At 37.4% G+C, this 18,471-nt stretch overlaps 1 protein-coding gene across 1 annotated transcript; it reads right to left on the reverse strand.

Annotated features, from left to right (window-relative positions):
* Positions 1-2,870: 2,870 nt before the first annotated feature.
* Positions 2,871-4,769, reverse strand: LOC134245727 (uncharacterized). Its single transcript, XM_062727986.1, has one exon. The coding sequence runs from the start codon at positions 4,767-4,769 to the stop codon at positions 2,871-2,873; it is 1,899 nt and encodes a 632-aa protein (XP_062583970.1).
* Between the last annotated feature and the right edge of the window lie 13,702 nt (positions 4,770-18,471).

Genomic DNA, 18,471 nt, shown 5'->3' on the forward strand with positions numbered 1-18,471 from the left:
GAGAGGTTTAGATCTCATACTATCAGCCATTAAATCCACAATGTTAGAATCGGGCACTTTTTGACCTCGATAACTGATTTCTCCGTCTTTATCCCAAGTCAAGACTTTGGTTTTCTTTAAATGATTTAATAATAATTCAGCTTTTCTTTGCATGGGTTTATTCACGCTTTGAATGATTTGTTGATCGATCTCGGGATCTGGAGTTGCTGCTGCTACTGCTGGAGCTGCTGCGGGGGCTGGGGCTAAGGGTGCAGGGTTTTTTTTTCCCTGGCTCTCTCGCTTGTTGTAAATAATTCCTATACCGATGAAGTTCTTGACCGTATAAAGCCACTTTTTCTTCTGGAGTTAAATCTTCACGTCTGGTAATCTGGTCCAATTCTTGACCTATACTCAGCGTAGATTGAAATTCCGGAGGTTTGGGGAGTTTACCTTTGAGTTCATTCAACAGAACTTCAGGTACTAACACCATTTTACGACTCATTTTAGAAGGTTCAACAGTAAAGGAGCGGCTGCTGCGAATAAAAAAGGAAAAATACCTCCTTTTTGTTGTACTAATAAAGCTCTTCGTCTCTGGATGGATTGAGGTTGAACCAGTCTCCTTAAGATGTGTTTCTTAGGAGCTAGTTTTCGTTTCTGAGCCGAATGGAGAGGTAACACTCCTTTTAATAGGTTGTAGACGATCTCACAAATTTTCAGAATACAATCTCCAGAACAATGTTTTAAAATCCCCGTTTTTAAGGACGAGGAATAGTGAGGATCCGATAACACTCTTAAAAGAGGAGCATGCGCTTTTAATCGCGTACAACATCCCTTTTTCTTCTTGGCCATCTTTGAAAACAATGAAGAGAAGTCTCTCATGTCACTCCCTTTTATAGTCTTAAGGAGGGGCATACCCTCCGTGTTTGTCGCTCTCGTGTTTATCTCTATTTTTCTCCCTGACATAAATTTTCCCACAATATCGGCATTTATATCTCAGACCTTTAGGAAGTTGAGGGGTGGAGGCTGTCAAGGGTTGAAAACGTGTGATTTTAGGGACATGAATGGGAACTTTAATTCCAGGGGAGGGAATGCCCACATTCACTCGAGGAAACACTTCTAAATCGCTAGCTCTTTGACTCCCTATGGGTCCCATAGTACGATCCATTCTCAGTTCTGCTTGTTTCTTGAGTAACTCTCCTATGGTCTTTTGTCTTTGTTCCTTATAATACTGATTGATTTCGTTTTTTAAACTTTCGGGCATGGCTTTACGTTGAGCTAGAGTTTGAGGAGTGGTGGATTTTTGCCTTTTTGCCCCTGTTTTCTTGGGTGGGGCTTTTTTCTTCTTGGGTGGGGCTTTTGGCTTCTTTTTTCTACTCTTTTGAGCTGCTCCTCCGACACGGACCATCCAATCTGGAAACACTCTTTGTTTCTTATTATCGACTCTTACCACTACACTCTTTAAACGACGAACCCGTCGTTTTTTAGGACTATTCCATTTGAATAAATGACGAATGATGACTCCACCTAGAAATCCAGCTCCTCCGCGTTTTAAAATGGCTGTTTTCCTATCTTCGTCACTAGCCGATTGATCGGCAATGATCTTTAAATCTTGACGATGACGATCGATAAACTTTTGAGTCAGTTTATTGATAGGTAAGACCCCTTTCATTAAATTGCGAGCTCCCATGGCAAACCAATTCAATAAGGCTTTACGCCCTAATTCGATTAAATGGGCTCGTTTGGTGGGATCTCGTTCCCGCTGTAAACGTCGTAAGGTTCTCACTAATTTACTCTTGGCAGATGGAGCCATGATGAGAGTGAAATGAATAATGACTCAGAAGAGTGGGAAACACTTTTATTTATACTCTTGAGGCATGTGTATAGTCAACAATTCAAACATTCGACTTCTTAATCGGTATTCGTCTGGGGTCTGGGGACTCAAATCCACGAGAAGATAACCGTGAGGTACCTGGGTGGCTTCTTGATAAGCAGACATCAAATGAGGCAAAGCTAGCTGACGACTCAATACACTGATCTGAGATTTGTCTCTGGGATTTTTGAATAAGACTAAATAATGAGCATTCAAACTAATGGTGCGATGAGAGGCAGCTCGATCAAATAAATTCTGAGTGATGTAAATCACACTGGTATTCCGATGATGAGCTTTACGGGTAAACCAATCCACAATCGATTCGATGGCTTTTCCTCCCATCATGTCGTCAAAAATGAGTAAATGGGGCACACTCAAATTGGCTACTAATTTCTCGTCGTCTTCTGGAATATTTCGGATGAAAGATACCTTCTCTTTTAAAGAAGTGTAAGCGGGTTGCCATTCCCGATAACACCAGACGATCTTTTCGGGCCTGGGGGTGATCCAGTCTAGATTGTTCACTAATGACTTGACGAATTCTGTTTTGCCCGATTTCGAGGGTCCTGCAACTACCATGGTAAATTCGTGTTTCAATTGAAAAGAAGGGAGGGGTGTCTCCTCGGAATACATGTTGATGAATGAAAGAAAAGATGGGTTCAGGGTCTTATTTATAGTGAACACAGAAATCTTTTTCATTTTTAAAAATAAGAATATCTTTTTTATAGAGAAAAAAAAACACACAAAAACAATTCAATTTTTTATTTGTAACAAACAAACAAACAAACAAACATATTAATAACCATAAGGTAGAGTGTTATAATTCTCTACAATTTGTCTCTTGTCATATACAATTCTAACTGTTTTCTCTGAAGGTTTGTTCACCACCTCATAATCACGGGTCCTCTGGATTTTGCTGGGATAGGGGACTTTTACTTCCTCTATTTCTCCCTTGAGCATTTTTTCTAAAGTCTCTGGGCACACCAACTGAGAGGTTCGATGGTTGAAAGTGATTCCTTTGCATTTATGAACCTCGGTTCCTTTGTCCGTCCGGAACATAATTTTTAGGACCTGCCGACATGAATTTGGTGATGTGATCCCCGTCTAATTCGTCGGTCCATTCTCCTAAACTATGACCCAAGGTAGGATTAAAAGCTCCTTCCTTATGTTGGTAAATGATACTGTCCGTATCGAAATAAAGTCCCCGTTCTTCTAAAGGTTTTAAAGTCTCGTAGAGATGTAAGCGGGCATAGGCGGTGGTAAAACAAGCCAGGATCACGTTTCCAAAGGGACATTCTTCGACGAATTCCTGTTTGTCTTGAAAATTCACTAGAATCTTGTCTTCAATGGAATCTTCTTTATTGACTAAGAGTCGCACACCCTTGATGTCGAGAGTCGAATTTTGTAAGAGTTGATGTAATTCCTCTACTTCGTCCAAGTATCTGACTTTGGGTAATAACAACCGTTGAGCAAATTTTCCCCACAGACAATTTAAAAAGAGTTTAGCAATGGTTCTTCTCACTGGATTCTTCTCGATACTGAGAATGTCCATCATGAATCCTTCTTTGTATAACACTTCTCGAATGTAATCTTGTTTTTGTTCTGAGGTCTTACACTCGGGGGGAAATCCGGACGCTTCCTGTTTGATCTTGAGGAAGGTATTGATGTAGTCTTTAAATAAGTCTTGATTGCTTTCTTTGAAATGCCACACTTCGTAAGTTCGCTCTAAGGTATAGCCCATGTCCAAGGCTTTATGTAATTCGCTCGTCACCCAAGTACCCGTGAGACTACGTTCCCGATCGGTGTGTTGACATGGGTGTTGAGACGTAGAGTCTTGTTGTTGGGCACACGTGCGACATAAGGGAAATAATAACTTACCTCCCGTCCGATAAGGTAATACGGGGTGAAAGAGGCCTCGGGGTGGTAAGACCCGACAGTGAATGAGACCGAAATAACTTCTCACGTCCTGGAAGTCGTCTGTGATGATCTCGGGATGCCCTAGGGGAAAAGGTCTGTGTTTCAACACGTAAGGGTATAAGGAACACACGTCCACGTATCTCATGTCCCCTTCTTCACAATATAATTTAGTGGCATTGGTCCGGCCTCCGTACAGGGCTTCTCGAGGTTTCAAAGGATCCGGAATGTCCAGATCTCGTACAAATTGCTGTAAACTCTCATCTTGTTGCACTTGTTGATCGAAATCGTGCTCCCAGATACTACACACGTTGTACCCCATGTCCTTTAAATCCGCAGTCCTTCTGAGAGTTTTCTCGTGTAATTGTTGGTAAGTAAATTGGGTCCGGTGAGGATGAGTTTCCGTCTGTAAACTGGGATAGCAAGTGGGGCATCCGTGCCAATAACACCCGTAAAATTCGTAGACGGTACGAGTCGCTTCCTGGTATCCGTCGACGGTATAATTTCCGATCGGGACTTCGCCTCCGTTTCTGGCATGTCGTATGTGACATCCACTCTGATGACTCATCCAGGTGAGCCACCGACAGGCTTTGGCCGAATATTGTCGTGCCGGTTCATACCCGAGGTTCGGAATGATGGCAATGGTGTCTTTAGGCATGAAATTTCGACGGTACGCTAAATTAGCAGCACTGGCAAACGTGATGGATTCCTGGAAAGGGTCCACGTTGACCAACTTCTTGAGGGTGCTTCTAAACCGTGCACAGCATTGGTGTAAAATGTCGACGTCCGAGATACAATACCCTACAAACTCTTTCTGGAAATCAAACACTTTTCCCCTCTGTTGGTCGTACCATTCGTAAAAAGCTTTTCGTCCACTGGTAGTCATTTCGTCAGGATTGTAGAAAGCTGCCGGTGGATAAGGTCCCACGTAATTCTGGTTCTGTTCCGTATTAAAAAAGTGAGGGAAATAACCTTTCTTCAATTCGTTCAAATCGAAAGCGGAGGGCATCTTGGCCAAAGGAAAGGTTAAGAAACTATACGAGTCGATGAATTTGAGTCCACATATTTCCATGGACAAGATCTTACTCCCGTTCATGATCACGTTAGGTTTCAGGGGAGAAGAATGCACTATGTAATTCAAAATGAATTGTCCGTCGTATCCTTTGAAGTTATGGGCGATGACGATGGCCCCGTCGTGTACTAAAGTGGAATTCTTAGTACCTGTAGTGGGTTGAAATAACCAGTCCATGAACTTCTTTAAGGTGTCTGGTCCTTGAAATAGGTGCTGACGGGGTCCCATGTGTTGACAATGAGGACAAGGTCGGTCTATGGGTAAGTCATCGCAATGTTGACAGACGCGATGTGCCACACACAGATTAGGAACGTGAATGCCCGATTCCTGAGTGCATTCGAAATCGAAATAAATGGTAAACTCTAAGGTGCCTTTTCCCTTCTTCTTCTTCTTGGGCTTCAGTTGTACGTAGCACCGATGATCGGCATCGACGATTTTCTTACAGATCTTACACTGTTTCTGATCTCCGCATTTGTGATGAGGAAATAATTTCTTAGGCATCCAGGACTGACACTTCTCGCATAACCCCATTAAATTGCAGACAGTAGTGGTGGTTTTCTTACCATGAGGTTTTAAATGATCTTCGTAGCAGGTCCTGTTCTTAAACATTCCATGGCATTCCTGGCATTTAATCTTGATCCCTTCATCGGGACATTGAGGGTGTGGTCCTAAACAATAGGTACAGCGATGAGGGCACTTGGACCGATGTTCTGTGACAGTTCTGTACCCCACGTCGCAATGATCACAGTAATATTGGTTCCCCGTTACTCCCGGCATCGATATGATGGCATCGCAATGACGGTTGTCTAACAAAATGTTCAAACAAGTTCCATCTCCCCAGCCTTTGAAGATGCGCTCTAAACAGAGTTTAGTGGAAGTAGATTTGAACTGAAATATTTTCAGACGATACTGAGGAGCTAATACCTGTTGTAATTTCGGCCACTCTGCATTTCCACAAGCTTGAGTGATATCACATCCGGCCTGTTCCATGAGGGCTATGGCTTCTCGTTTCTGGTCTAAGTATTTATCGCCTGACCTCATTCGAAGCCATCGTTTTTCCCATTCCGGGTCTGGATGATCGGGTTTCTGACTGTGTAATCGAGTGACGACGATGGCTCTAGCCAAACAAAATTTATCATGGGGATTGACGATCCGAACGATGGATTGTTTATTTTTCTTGAAAGTTTCTTTATCCAGTTGTAGATGTTTGTTTCTGTTTCCACCACTCCCCTGGGGATTCTCGATGTGTAACAGATCGAATTCCGTGGAGCCGTCGCCGATTTTGAACTCCTTTTTGGATTGTTGCACACGTTGTATTTCTTTTAAAATGACGTCTTCGTTTAATTCTTTACATTGCATAAACTCGTAAGAAATGTCTGAATCCAAAGATTGGTGACTTATGTTCAGGCGGAGGTAATCGTTAGGATCACACTGCATTTTAGATTTGAAGTCTTGTAACATGTTTGTGAATAATCGCCGAAGGAAAGCTGTGCTTTCTTCTTCTTCTGGAAATTCATCGAAATGAACGACATATCTATTTTCATGCGCTTTAAATTTTGGAGAGGTCCTTTTTTCAGCTAGTCTCATGTGATAATACTCAGAAATGGGTTTAGGTGGTAAATCTATTTCTCTCTCGGTACTTTTTCGTTTCAATATTCGTCGAGCCTGTACCTGTTTTTCTCTAGTAGAATCCATGTCTATCAGGTGATGGCTGTGACTGAAGAATGACCCGAAAGTCGGAGAAAACCGTATTTATATACAGTGGATGACGTCACAATACACAGGTAAGTTTTTTTTTTTTGCACACGGCCCTAAACAAACTTGAATCGCTGCCAAGTATTTACCTGTGTAGTCAGCATAAAAAAAAACGTAGGTAAAACGTATTTTTTTTGCACACGGCCCTAAACAAACTTGAATCGGTGCCAAGTATTTACCTGTGTAGTCAGCATAAAAAAACGTAGGTAAAACGTATTTTTGCACACGGCCCTAAACAAACTTGAATCGGTGCCAAGTATTTACCTGTGTAGTCAGCATATTTTTTTTTTTTTGCACACGGCCCCTTTACAGGTGATGCAAACAGGTATATATATAAGAAAACGCAGGTAAAACGTATTTTTGCACACGGCCCTAAAATAAATCCATGCTATATATAAACCAGCGCTGGACATTGAGGATCATTCTGTGTGAGTTCTAGGAAGTGAACACAGGTAAAAAATGGAGCACGCAAAAAATGTGATAGAGGAAGCGGAGTATCGTTGGTATTGTGAGACTTTAAATGGTATTGACAAGGAAGGACATTGGATGAAAACGCCACAAGAAGTCATACAGGATTTTATGAATTTTAAATTCCATTCCACAGAATCTAAGCAAAGAAATGTTGGTGAAAGTTTTTGGTTTGAAAGCAGAAATAAGTTTCAAGCTGCAGATTGTCCTAAGACAACAAACTTACACTACACTTTTATTCAGGGGATGGATGGTACTACAAAATACAGCTGGTCAATCGAGGGTGTTCGTGGAATTGTGGATAGAAGTTTCTGGTACAGAAATTCAGAAGACTGTCTCCAGGATTTGTTTCGAGGGGACCCCTGGAAAAATAGAAAACTTCTAGCCAGTTATGAATTCTACCTGAATGCTCGTATGCCTTTTAAGACTGTCTTCAATATTACTTGAAAAATTTGGGGTATAACAAGTGATTGATTACAGATTTGAAAAGGCACAGAAGAAGAAACAGAAAATGTAATTGTATGTATATTTTTTTTTTTCATTGTGAATAAAAATTGAATAAAAATCAAAATCTGTCTTGTTTGATTTTGTTTTCAGTAAAACCAGTTCAAACCGGTTAGGCTAGACTGAGCTTTAGACTGTGAATGAATGCGTGACGTCATAATGTTTTTTGCACACGCTGCCAAGTATTTACCTGTGTCCATAAACAAAAAACGTAGTACCTACGTATCCATGTAAACAGTGTAAACAACTCCAGTATTTAAGGGGGGAATAGGTTAGGGTTAGTTAGGGGGTTAGGGTTAGGGGCTAGGGTTAGTTAGGGTTAGGGGGTTAGGGTTAGTTAGGGCTAAGGGGGGGATAGGGTTCGTTAGGGTTAGGTTAGGGTTAGGGTTAGTTAGGGTTAGGGTTAGGGTTAGGGGGGTTAGGGTTAGAACTCCACTCAGTTGACCCATTTATCCCCTCAACCTCAGAACTGATCACATGATTTCTCTCAGCCAACCAGAATCTTCCGCACTTTGTTTCTTAATTTGTTTTTGTTTATCAAACTATAAAGAAGCTGAATACTATTTTTTCTCATTTCGGTACATTTAGAAAATGCAATCATCGTCATATATATTTCAAAGACCAGCCTTGTCTCTGAAGACAGATTATATTTTTATTTGACACAATGGTGACGTTCATAAGGGCCTTGTCATCTTAACTCCAATTTATTATTTTAAAAAAAGACATTAAGATTCCTGTTCAAAGATATCCAGCAGCTTTATAATACTTTCACCATACCAGTTTCCAAATAGATCTAGCAATTTCATTTAATTCCATGTTAACCTGAATGGGCTGTAGGCTATTCAATAAACCGCGTGTGTTTAATATGGATATATAACATTTTTGAATAAGTTTTCTTATTATATCACAAATGTAATAAGTTTCGCTATAAACCCTGAAAAATGCTGAGTCACACCGGAAACAGTTATGTCACGCTGGAAACAGTTATGTCACCCCCGACGGAAACAGTTATGTCACCCTTTCGATCACGTTCACGTGTTTTTACGTTACGCATTTTAGTTCCGGTTTGAGATTTTATGACGTCGGTTGCTAAGCAAAAGTAAAGAACACAGCGTATTTCTTAACGTCAAGAAGGTTTTTATGGATCATTTGTGTAAATGTTAACGATTTTGAATGATTTTAAATTTTCTTTTAATTTCAAAAATGTCATATAACATATACCACATGGCTTCTTGGGCGACTATACTAGAATATTATGTCACCCTCGAAGCCATGTGATATATGTATAATGCTCCATATGGATATGGATATGCTCAATATGTACAATGAACGGTCAATTCAGGTGTAATATATATGACACAGTCGTGGGAGTAGTTTATTATTGATTCAGTCATATTATTCGCTGGGGTTCTGTTCTTAGTCAATAAAATGGTATTAAGAGAAACCTTCGCCATGAAGAATAAGGTCCCGCTTCGCTCCGCCCATTCTTCTTGGCGAAGATTTTTACTATTACATGACAACTTCTCAATTTTTAGGTCACCTGGTGTTTGGCTCCATGGTCAGGGATTGGGGCACTACTGATTACTGCTGAATATTACTGATTAGTTGAAATGCATTTTGTTACCCTTCTCTATCCATGGGTATTAATTAAACGAACTAAGCATGTTAAGTGTATAGTTATGATGAGCAACGGTGTCTCTTTCAAAATTGCGAATGTCATGGCCTTCGGTTTGAAACATAAACTAAGGGCAATTTTTAGAAAGTTGTTGCACGATGCTTACAGAAGACCTATCAGACTTATTGACGTCTTGTTGTATATGCTGTGAAATCTACTGATCTCGTAAAAAGTTTATATAGAATTTTAAAATGGACATTCACGTTGTGAAAAAAAAATAGATGAAGTTTTACACAATTTGAAAAATTGTATTGAAAATAAATTATTATGACTGATTTGATAATTATGCGACAAAAGTAATGGCTCCATTATAATGACGTTACTTTACATATGATCAACAAGAAAGGCGTTATATGTATTACCTCCTGTGGTGCACTATGCACCAATTATACTTTTTTTTTATTAACTTGCAAAGTACATGTATAAACAGCTATAAAAGGTTTCCTTTGATTATCCTACGAGTGCATCTTAGAAAAGTACATTTTGAAAATGTATACTCATGTATATGACTTTGAAACTCATTTTTTCAGTTCGTGCGAATAATAATAAATTGACAGAAGATATAAATTATGTTTAATGATACAAAAGACTGACATATCTTAAAATACATTTTCTATTTTTAGGAATTTTGAATATCATGTTTTTTTTTCAAAAAAAACATCTATGCAATACATAATATTTCTGCTACCCGTTTCATCGAATGTACGTGTAAAAGAAAATAAATAAAAGAACAATCTATTATTCCGTTCCCGGGCCTCCCGATCTGAGAAAGACGAAGAATTGGCACTTGAAGCAGAATGGGCTTAGTTTAGGTATCATCTTGAAAAAAAATCTAAATTGCAAAATTTCAAAAGCATTACAGCCACAAAATACTGTCTCCATTTATTTACTTGAGCTCGGAGCTCCATTCGAACCATCCTTCCCTCGTTGACGAGGCTGCTTTAAATCATTTTTTCAATGCCAATTAATAGCAATGCTTGACCAGAGAGAGGTGACAGTACACTTAAGGTCTTTCCACCCTCACAATTATAATGGTTCAAAGTACAAAAACTGCATTTATTTTCATTTGATAAACTTTAAATTTTTCATTTTTTTTGCAAAAAATGTATAGGTCGCCATATTATTTAAGATGGGAGACATAAATAAACAGAAGTCTATGTCACCAAAAAAATCGCACATTTTTTGGAAACAGTATTATTGAAAAATATGTAAAACTAGTTAAAATGCATAATTCTAATGCTGAATGTTCCTAAATACTTCGTACTTCTAAGATACTTTTGAATTGTGAATATCATGGAAACTATTTTACATTAAAAGTAGAATAAAGTAATTTCTGAATGAAGAGACCTGAGAAGGAATTATTGCCCTTGTTAACATTTTTTTAAAGATTGAATAATTGATAAAATAAAGAAAATATGCATTTTTAAAATTCTTTTACTGTACAATATTTATCAGTTCACCTAATGAAAAGTATTCCTCTAAAAGATATTGTTCTATTAGGTATTGATTTAAATTAAAAACAGTTTTTGCAAATACCTATGACATCATAGGAGGGTGGAATAACCGTAAGTATTAAAATAGGTTATTGAATCGATAATCCAACAAATTGTTTATGCATGAGACAATTGTGCATGTAAGCATTAACAGTTCAGAGACAGTATCTTAGGACTCACCATTATTAATGAAAGAAGCAGTGGAAACATGGTATGCTCAAGACAGAAGGAAGCATCCCCAATAAGGTCAGATGGAAATTGTCAAAGAAATAAAGTTAAACCAGAGCATGATGATGAAAAAACATGATATCTCAACTCAAGTCAATTTTAAGTCAAGTGAGATTAAAATTCTTGAGAATAAGTTCTGTCCATATGGTACACATCTCTTGTTTCTTGAATTTGCTTGCAGAGTCAATCAAAACGAAATCTTTAGATTCTACCAAACCCATAAATCCAAGGCTCAAAGGGCACAAGGTAACTAGTGGCTTTATTTACGCAAAATCATTCCAATGACAGTTTTTTTCTAACGTTGTCGAGCGATAGCAACTAAGTAAGTGCGCTTTTCCGAATAGCGCATGATCAGCTTCATGGCCGGGTATTTTTGAAAGAAAAACTACTGTCAATAGACTGCTCGAATGCTAGCAACCACGTTAGTCAGCATTACTGGCATGCTCATGCTCGCGGAACGACTTCAAGGTCGGGCATTTTGGGAAAACTACTGTAGTTAAACTCTATGATAAAAGCGAGCGGCGCGAAGCGACACTTGTCACTGCGGAGCTCTTAATGGAGCTCTTAATGGGCAAAGAGAAAATTTCAAACGATTGCTTTACACAGTAACTTTTGGACCCACGATACATTACTCATTACAACTGCAACATGTATACTACGTAATTTGAGTCTGGATGCCATTTCTAAGTTGTTTTTAGTCGGGACAATTGCTCAAAGAGCAATTGCCAGCTTCTGATAGCCTGATCAAGGCAAGCCAGGACGTCCACCCCTTAGTCGCTAAATTGAATTTGCGTGTAAAAATATAGTCTTTACTCTCAACCGCTTTTGAGATATTTACAAACGATAAATAAAGCAAAAAACATAAAAGGAAGATTTATCTATACAAATAAACATCAGTAGTAATAACTTTGAAAACTTAAGTCCTGAGTCAAACTACATAGTTCATTTGCATAAGATTTTCTGATGGTCAGAAATCCTCGCGTTATCGTAGCGAAGAAAAGCAGGAGAGAGAACCAAACGGACATGTTTTTTTACAGTCAGCGGCGCCAGGTAAACTCTGATCCTGATAAATTCAGACCGTGGTAATAGGACCTATATACTAATTGCCCTAACAATTATATTGATACTTTAAAATAATTTTGTCTTTATAGACGACTTTTACATTTACAAAAGTTATTCCCCTTTGCAGGGTCAACCAGCGTAGGGCACTGATTTCCCTCTTTAACCTTACCAACTTTATGGGTCAGTAACTCAGAAATAAAATCCGTATGAATATTGTTCATTATGTTTTTCATGATTCCTCATACTCTGGCAATACAGGTACAGATGGAAGTTGTCCCATAATTTTCGCAGATTAAAAGTTTTAAAACAATGAATCATTATTCTTTGAGTGATATAGTTTCATAACTGCAACGGTGTGTCCAAACAAATTGATTAACGCGCTTTAGTGCAATTTGAACGTGATTTGTTGATTTTCGCTTGTGACGTTGCATTTCCTCGGCGTTCAACGATTATGACGTCAAAAAACCCGCATGTTTTAACCTCTTGGCACCCTGTCTGTTTTATGGTGTTTTGAATACGACAGATTTCCATTCATTTTATATTCATTTCAAATATATGTAATGTAAATATTTACAAATAACTTACAATGGACAAAGTGGGAAAAATGAGCATAACGCTGAGAGCGGGGGGGGGGGGGGGGTAAGTCCTAGGAATCTGTTTATAAACAATATGAATGTATGATTCATGAACAAAATTCTACTCTGTAAATTAGCCCAGCTTTCTGTACTCCTTAGTATTTGATTAATGTAAATTTGTAAAACCAACATATAAAAGTATTTAAAACTTCGGTCATATAACTCCTTACAGATTTACCACTCTCCTGGATATTTCCAACATGCTCGGGGTAAAACAAAAATCAATACAATATTGAAAAGCTTAAGTATTGTTAACTAATAGCTATCCCTAAAATAAAGGGCTGGGGCTCTAAGAATGGCAAGCGGTCAGGTAGGACAGGTAGTCTAGCCAGTCGTCAGTAACATTACTATTAAGTTATATTTATTCTTTTCCGCTTTTAAAATATATATACTTGTTGGATGCCATTCTAACTGACATACAATTACATTTTCCCACCAATATTTTACGACCATTGGATGCAGTTTTACACGAAGAATTTTTAAAGAAAAAAAAACCTAATAATTTTAAGAAAGTAATAATTAAAATTAATATTCTTGGCAAGCCCTCTCTTTGTAAAGGAAAACTGAAATAAAAGTTTCAATTAGAAGCATTTCATGCCAAGATAAGGTTTAATGAATCATTTGATTTCGTTACATGTATTGCACAGAGGACAGAATTTAGTACTTATGTTTCTTACTTTAAACTCAATGAATTAAGCAAATAAACATCTAATAACTGTCGGGGTATATAAGGATGAGATGCATGTTCACTTTCACCACGATAGTGTATGTGAGAAAGGTTTTTTTTTTATTTACCTTGAATCCTGTAAAGGTATGTTTGCATTATTTTAGTACAATTTGGAAATTAATAAAAGCAATATAAAATAAAAGAATGATAAATAATTTTTTAATATCATTTTTGAAAAGTATATCAGTATTAAAAGCCAAAAAAATTATAAATACAAAAGTTGAGATAATACTTCAGAGGGGATCTATCTACTGCTCCACGCGGCAGACATCCTTGTTTCTTATTAAGCACTTATTTAACATGTTACTTCATTTCCAGGAAGAAAAAAGATGTTCCTTAAACTATCAACCATCATTCTATCAATATGTTCTGCTCTCCTAATCTTCTTTAAAGGTAACTAAAGGTTTTCTTTATTTCAAGAAATTACATGACTCTACATTCTCCGAAACGAAATCATAATGAAATATAAATTCATACTGTTTTTATCTGTTTGTTTAAGGTTTTTCCTTTGATACATGTTTTATTGATTAAACAGCTACTTTTTTTCTTCAGGGAAGCTGGGGTTCAACAAATTAACCATCATATACAACTTCCTTTTACAGAAATGATATCCTACGCTGTCAAATATTCAATTTCATACATTTAAGTTTTAAAATTTGATCACTCCTGTTTATCTTTATATGGAGCTCTTCTTCTAAAGAAGATAAATATAGTTTAAAATGGCCATATCCGTCAGTCCTTTGAAGGGTTCCTATTTTAGGGTCCATTGCTATCGACTGTTCAGATGCCGAGCTACAGAGCTGTCACCGGGACCACTATCCATTTGAAGAGGATAATTACAAAGGGATGAAACATTATATCTGCAGGTATTGTGCTTACTTCAAATACTGAACAAAAAAACCCACACATATTCGTGAATTTTTCATCGCTTTAAACTTGGTAGTTTTGAAAACAGACAGAGATATATGTAAACAAGATCACTTCACCGAGCGATTCGGTCGTACTATGACCTCTGACCCCCAAATATTGAACATATTTTCTCTTCAATAGGTTCATCTAAGAAAGAATAATGCATATGTTAATATTGAGGAATAGACCCTTTTCAGATGATATATTTTGCCTATGAGTTATTCCCCTTAGCCGCCATATTGTAGGGCAACATTACCAGATCCCTTCATTATTCAACCAAGTTCAAATTGTTATACTGGCCACTGAGGTAAAGGTAACACTATTTTTCTTATGATTATACGTTTGTTAAAGCCTCTTTAAATTTATAATTTTAAGATTGTAAATATTTTCCCCATATATTTCTTGCATGCATGTTTAAAATAGGTTGCTCAAAGAGGTAAATTCACTACTTTGCCGTACAAGATGGTGGCTAAGGGGAATACGCAAAAGATGTCATAGGAAAAGGGTATATTGTTGAGTAATTACGTATAATATAAAAAGGAAGAAAAATTGCATGTCGTGGTGGACATAAATTTGTTGGCTCTTCTTATCAAGAAAAACGAAAATCTAGTCAAGTCTCACGACAATTAGTGATTTCACAGTATTTAGGCAACATCAGAAGAGGCTTTCACAATTAAAAATTACTCAGTGAAAGGCAGTTGTCGTCTTTTGGTACATATAGTCGATAAAATATATTATTGTGTATTGTAAATAAAAAAAAACAAAGGACAGTTGAGTTACAAACTAATACTCTACTCCTTCAATATAAAACAAATATGGCAAAATCGATGTTGTACCTTGGAAGACCAAAAACAAGTTTCCAATCAAAATTTTTAAAAAGAAGGCGCTAAATGACATAATATTATAAAGGTTCTGTGAAGGTCTCATGGAATTTCCTTCTTTTGTATAGAAGTAGATACCCCAAAGCGTAATGTATAGATGTAGAGACGGACACTTCCATTAATAAATACTCCCTACTTTTAATCGGAGGGGTATTGACACGTTTTTTCCGTACTATTCAATGTTTGCTCTGGCTTTTACCACCACGTTTAAAAAGATACGGCAATACTGAAAGAAGACTCATAAATAAACTCTCACCACTGTATGCGTAATGCGGGTTTTATCACTCTAACTAAAATTAGAGGGAAATAACATGAGTGTAATAATTCTGAATCCTTACGTTTTTTTTCTTACAGTGGAACCAAGGAGGAATTGCAGTGTATACAATCAGTCAGTGATTACTGTAAAACTATTCACAGCGTCCCAGTCGTTATGATCAGCAAAATATTAACCACCACGCACCTGCTGGAGGAGCAACGAAAAAAGTGGGAATGTGGTAAGGAACATATAACTGTAAACTGTAAAACGCAAAGCTCTACTTTGTTTGATTATATGTTGTTTAATGTGCCTCTCAATAAATTTTTCACTCATATCGAAACGCCACCACTTGTCGGTGTATACAAATAAGAATATAACATAAAAACAAAAACGGCTCCTTGGTTTTTCCCATGGAAAAAAAATTAAATCTTTAAAGAATTCTTCTTTCTTTTGTTTTTGTTTTCGGCTTGTCAAATATTTTTTCAAAGAAACTGACTGTGCATACCTTAAGAGTTTGTTGATTCTAATTCTGGATTTCACGATAACCTCGCTTATATGGTAAGAAGTGTCTACTGATTTGCCCGTGTGTGCCTCTGTGTCTATCTGTAACAATTTTATCAGCAAATAATTCTTGCAGATGCTTGAAAATTAAAGCTAACTATTTGTAATAAAACGCCGAATGTTTGGTTTTATATGTGTTTGTATCCGATGTCATCTTACTTGTTTATCTGTGCATCTAAGTTACTGTAAACCAACTTTTCTTCGCGACGACTTTATTTAGCGATTAACCAGGGGAATAACTAGTTCGCGACGATTAATTTTCGCGATCAAGTCTTTTTGAATCCGTGGTTTATAGACATAGAGACTTAAAGGACCAGTTTGCGGCGAGAAATATACCCGATGACAAATATTTCTCGCACGCGAATAAAGGTTGGTTTACAGCATCCTTTCACACGGCAAAGGAGGATCTCGGGAAACAGTTGGTCTGTTGTACAGGAGTGAAATCAGATTCTTTCCCTCTATCCCAGTCAACAACCGTATACTATTTAACACCGAGATCATTATTGTAACAGATATCTATTTCAAATAACTACCTTGATCTTGATAAAAATGATCTTACTATGCTTAATGTCATGTTTAATTGCAGATAAAAGCGGAGGAGATGGGCAGAAGACCAGTCTCATAGCGATTGCTGCAACGTGCTTGTCTGCCTTGATATTTTATTATTAATACCAAACATTTTTTTGGCATTAAACTAAGGTTAATAAAGCATATTAAAACAGAAATTATTTGAAAAGTTGTATCTTATTGTATCATTCCAAAGGTAATCTGCGTCACCATTGACTAAAAAGAAGGATATGGAGAAAACGAACAGTATTCAATTTCAAAGTCCATAAAACAATACAAAATAGGAGCAGAGCAAACACGGACCTCTAAAACATCAGAGGTGGGATCGGGTGTTATGGAGGAGTGAGCTTCCAATGCTGACCGGTAACATCCGCCGTGTGCTCATTGTCATGATCGTGAAATAACGGAAAAATCCGTCGTCAATTCAGTGTATAAATAATGGACTAACAATTGGTATGAAAAACGTTCAGTCAGCATTTGACTCAATGATAAATTGTATTTGCTGACAAGGTCATTGTATCGACCTTAGAACTTACGATTGATTGATTGTATACTGTTTAACATCCCTCTCAAGAATATTTCACTCATATAGAACTTACGAAATGATGACTTTAAACGAGACTGCTGATATTCTTGTTTCATCAACTTGCTTGTCATTAATCTACCTCGTTTCAGAAATTTTTCATACGTATAGCATGCCCTTACGTATCGAATCAACTGAGATATTTACACTCCGTATGCAGGTGATGAAGGTACATGTATACTGCTGCATAAGTAAGGGAAGTTGACGATAGAAAAGTTAAAGTCGTCACGTTTATCATTTAACTTGGTTGTTAGGTTACCATTAACGTCTTTTTCAAGTAAAATATCCAAGTATGAAAGAGATGTGTCAAGACTTTGTAGTATCTTTTATCTCAAGCTCTCCTTGATATATCTTATCGACACAGGAAGGGAAATTATTATATTTTTAATTGACAATACGTCGTCGATATATCTGAAGGTCGCGTTGAAGGCCACAGGAAGTGTTTTTTTTCTTTTCACGCATAAAATTTTGCATAAATTCTGCTTCATATGAATACAAAAATAGGTCTGCTAATAACGGAGCGCAATTGGTTCCCATGTCTATTCCAATAAATTGTTGGAAGAGCTGGTCTCCAAAAACCACATAGATATTGTCAAATGCAATTGAAAATGAGTCCAATATTTCATGTTTGACCAGCCATTTTGATACATGTATTATACGCTATTTTCTATTGAGAAGTTTATGCCCCCCCCCCTCAATTTCTCTACGAAAGGACAAATGACAGTTCAGAAAACGACAAAAAAAGATCTAAATCAGTCAAGACTTAGATCGATGTTTTAAGGTCTGATGCGATTTCATAGATTTGGCTTGGATGCACCCATGTTGTATTGCAATAAAAATGCAATTAAAAATACCCATTCTGTTGACTTAAAACAGGTTCTTAATAAATGACAGAACACTTAGATAACCTAAACGTGAGGACTTTAACTTTTCTATCGTCAACTTCCCTTACTTAAGCAGCAATATAGCTTCATCACCTGCATACGGAGTATTTATATCTCAGTTGATTCGATACGCACGAGCATGCTCTACTTATGAACAATTTCTTAAACGAGGTAAATTATTGACAAGCAAGTTGATGAAACAAGAATATCAGCAGTCTCGTTTAAAGTCATCATTTCGTAAGGTCTATGGTCGATACAATGGCCTTGTCAGCAAATACAATTTATCATTGAGTCAAGTGCTGACTGAACGTTTTTCATACCATTTGTTAGTGCATTATTTGTACACTGAATTGACGACGGATTTTTCCGTTCTTTTCTGATCATGACAACGAGCAAACGGCGCGTGTGACCGGTCGGCAGGGGATGTTCACTCCTCCACGGCACCTGATCC

This window comes from Saccostrea cucullata, unplaced genomic scaffold, assembly GCF_032062105.1.
Source record: "Saccostrea cucullata isolate Sc308-1 unplaced genomic scaffold, CSIRO_AGI_Scuc_v1 ctg2154, whole genome shotgun sequence".
NCBI lineage: Eukaryota > Metazoa > Mollusca > Bivalvia > Ostreida > Ostreidae > Saccostrea > Saccostrea cuccullata.

What these genes read in the sequence shown, in the direction of transcription:
- LOC134245727 (XM_062727986.1), bottom strand. Translation starts at nt 4,769, where the DNA reads ATGCCCTCCGCTTTCGATTTGAACGAATTGAAGAAAGGTTATTTCCCT.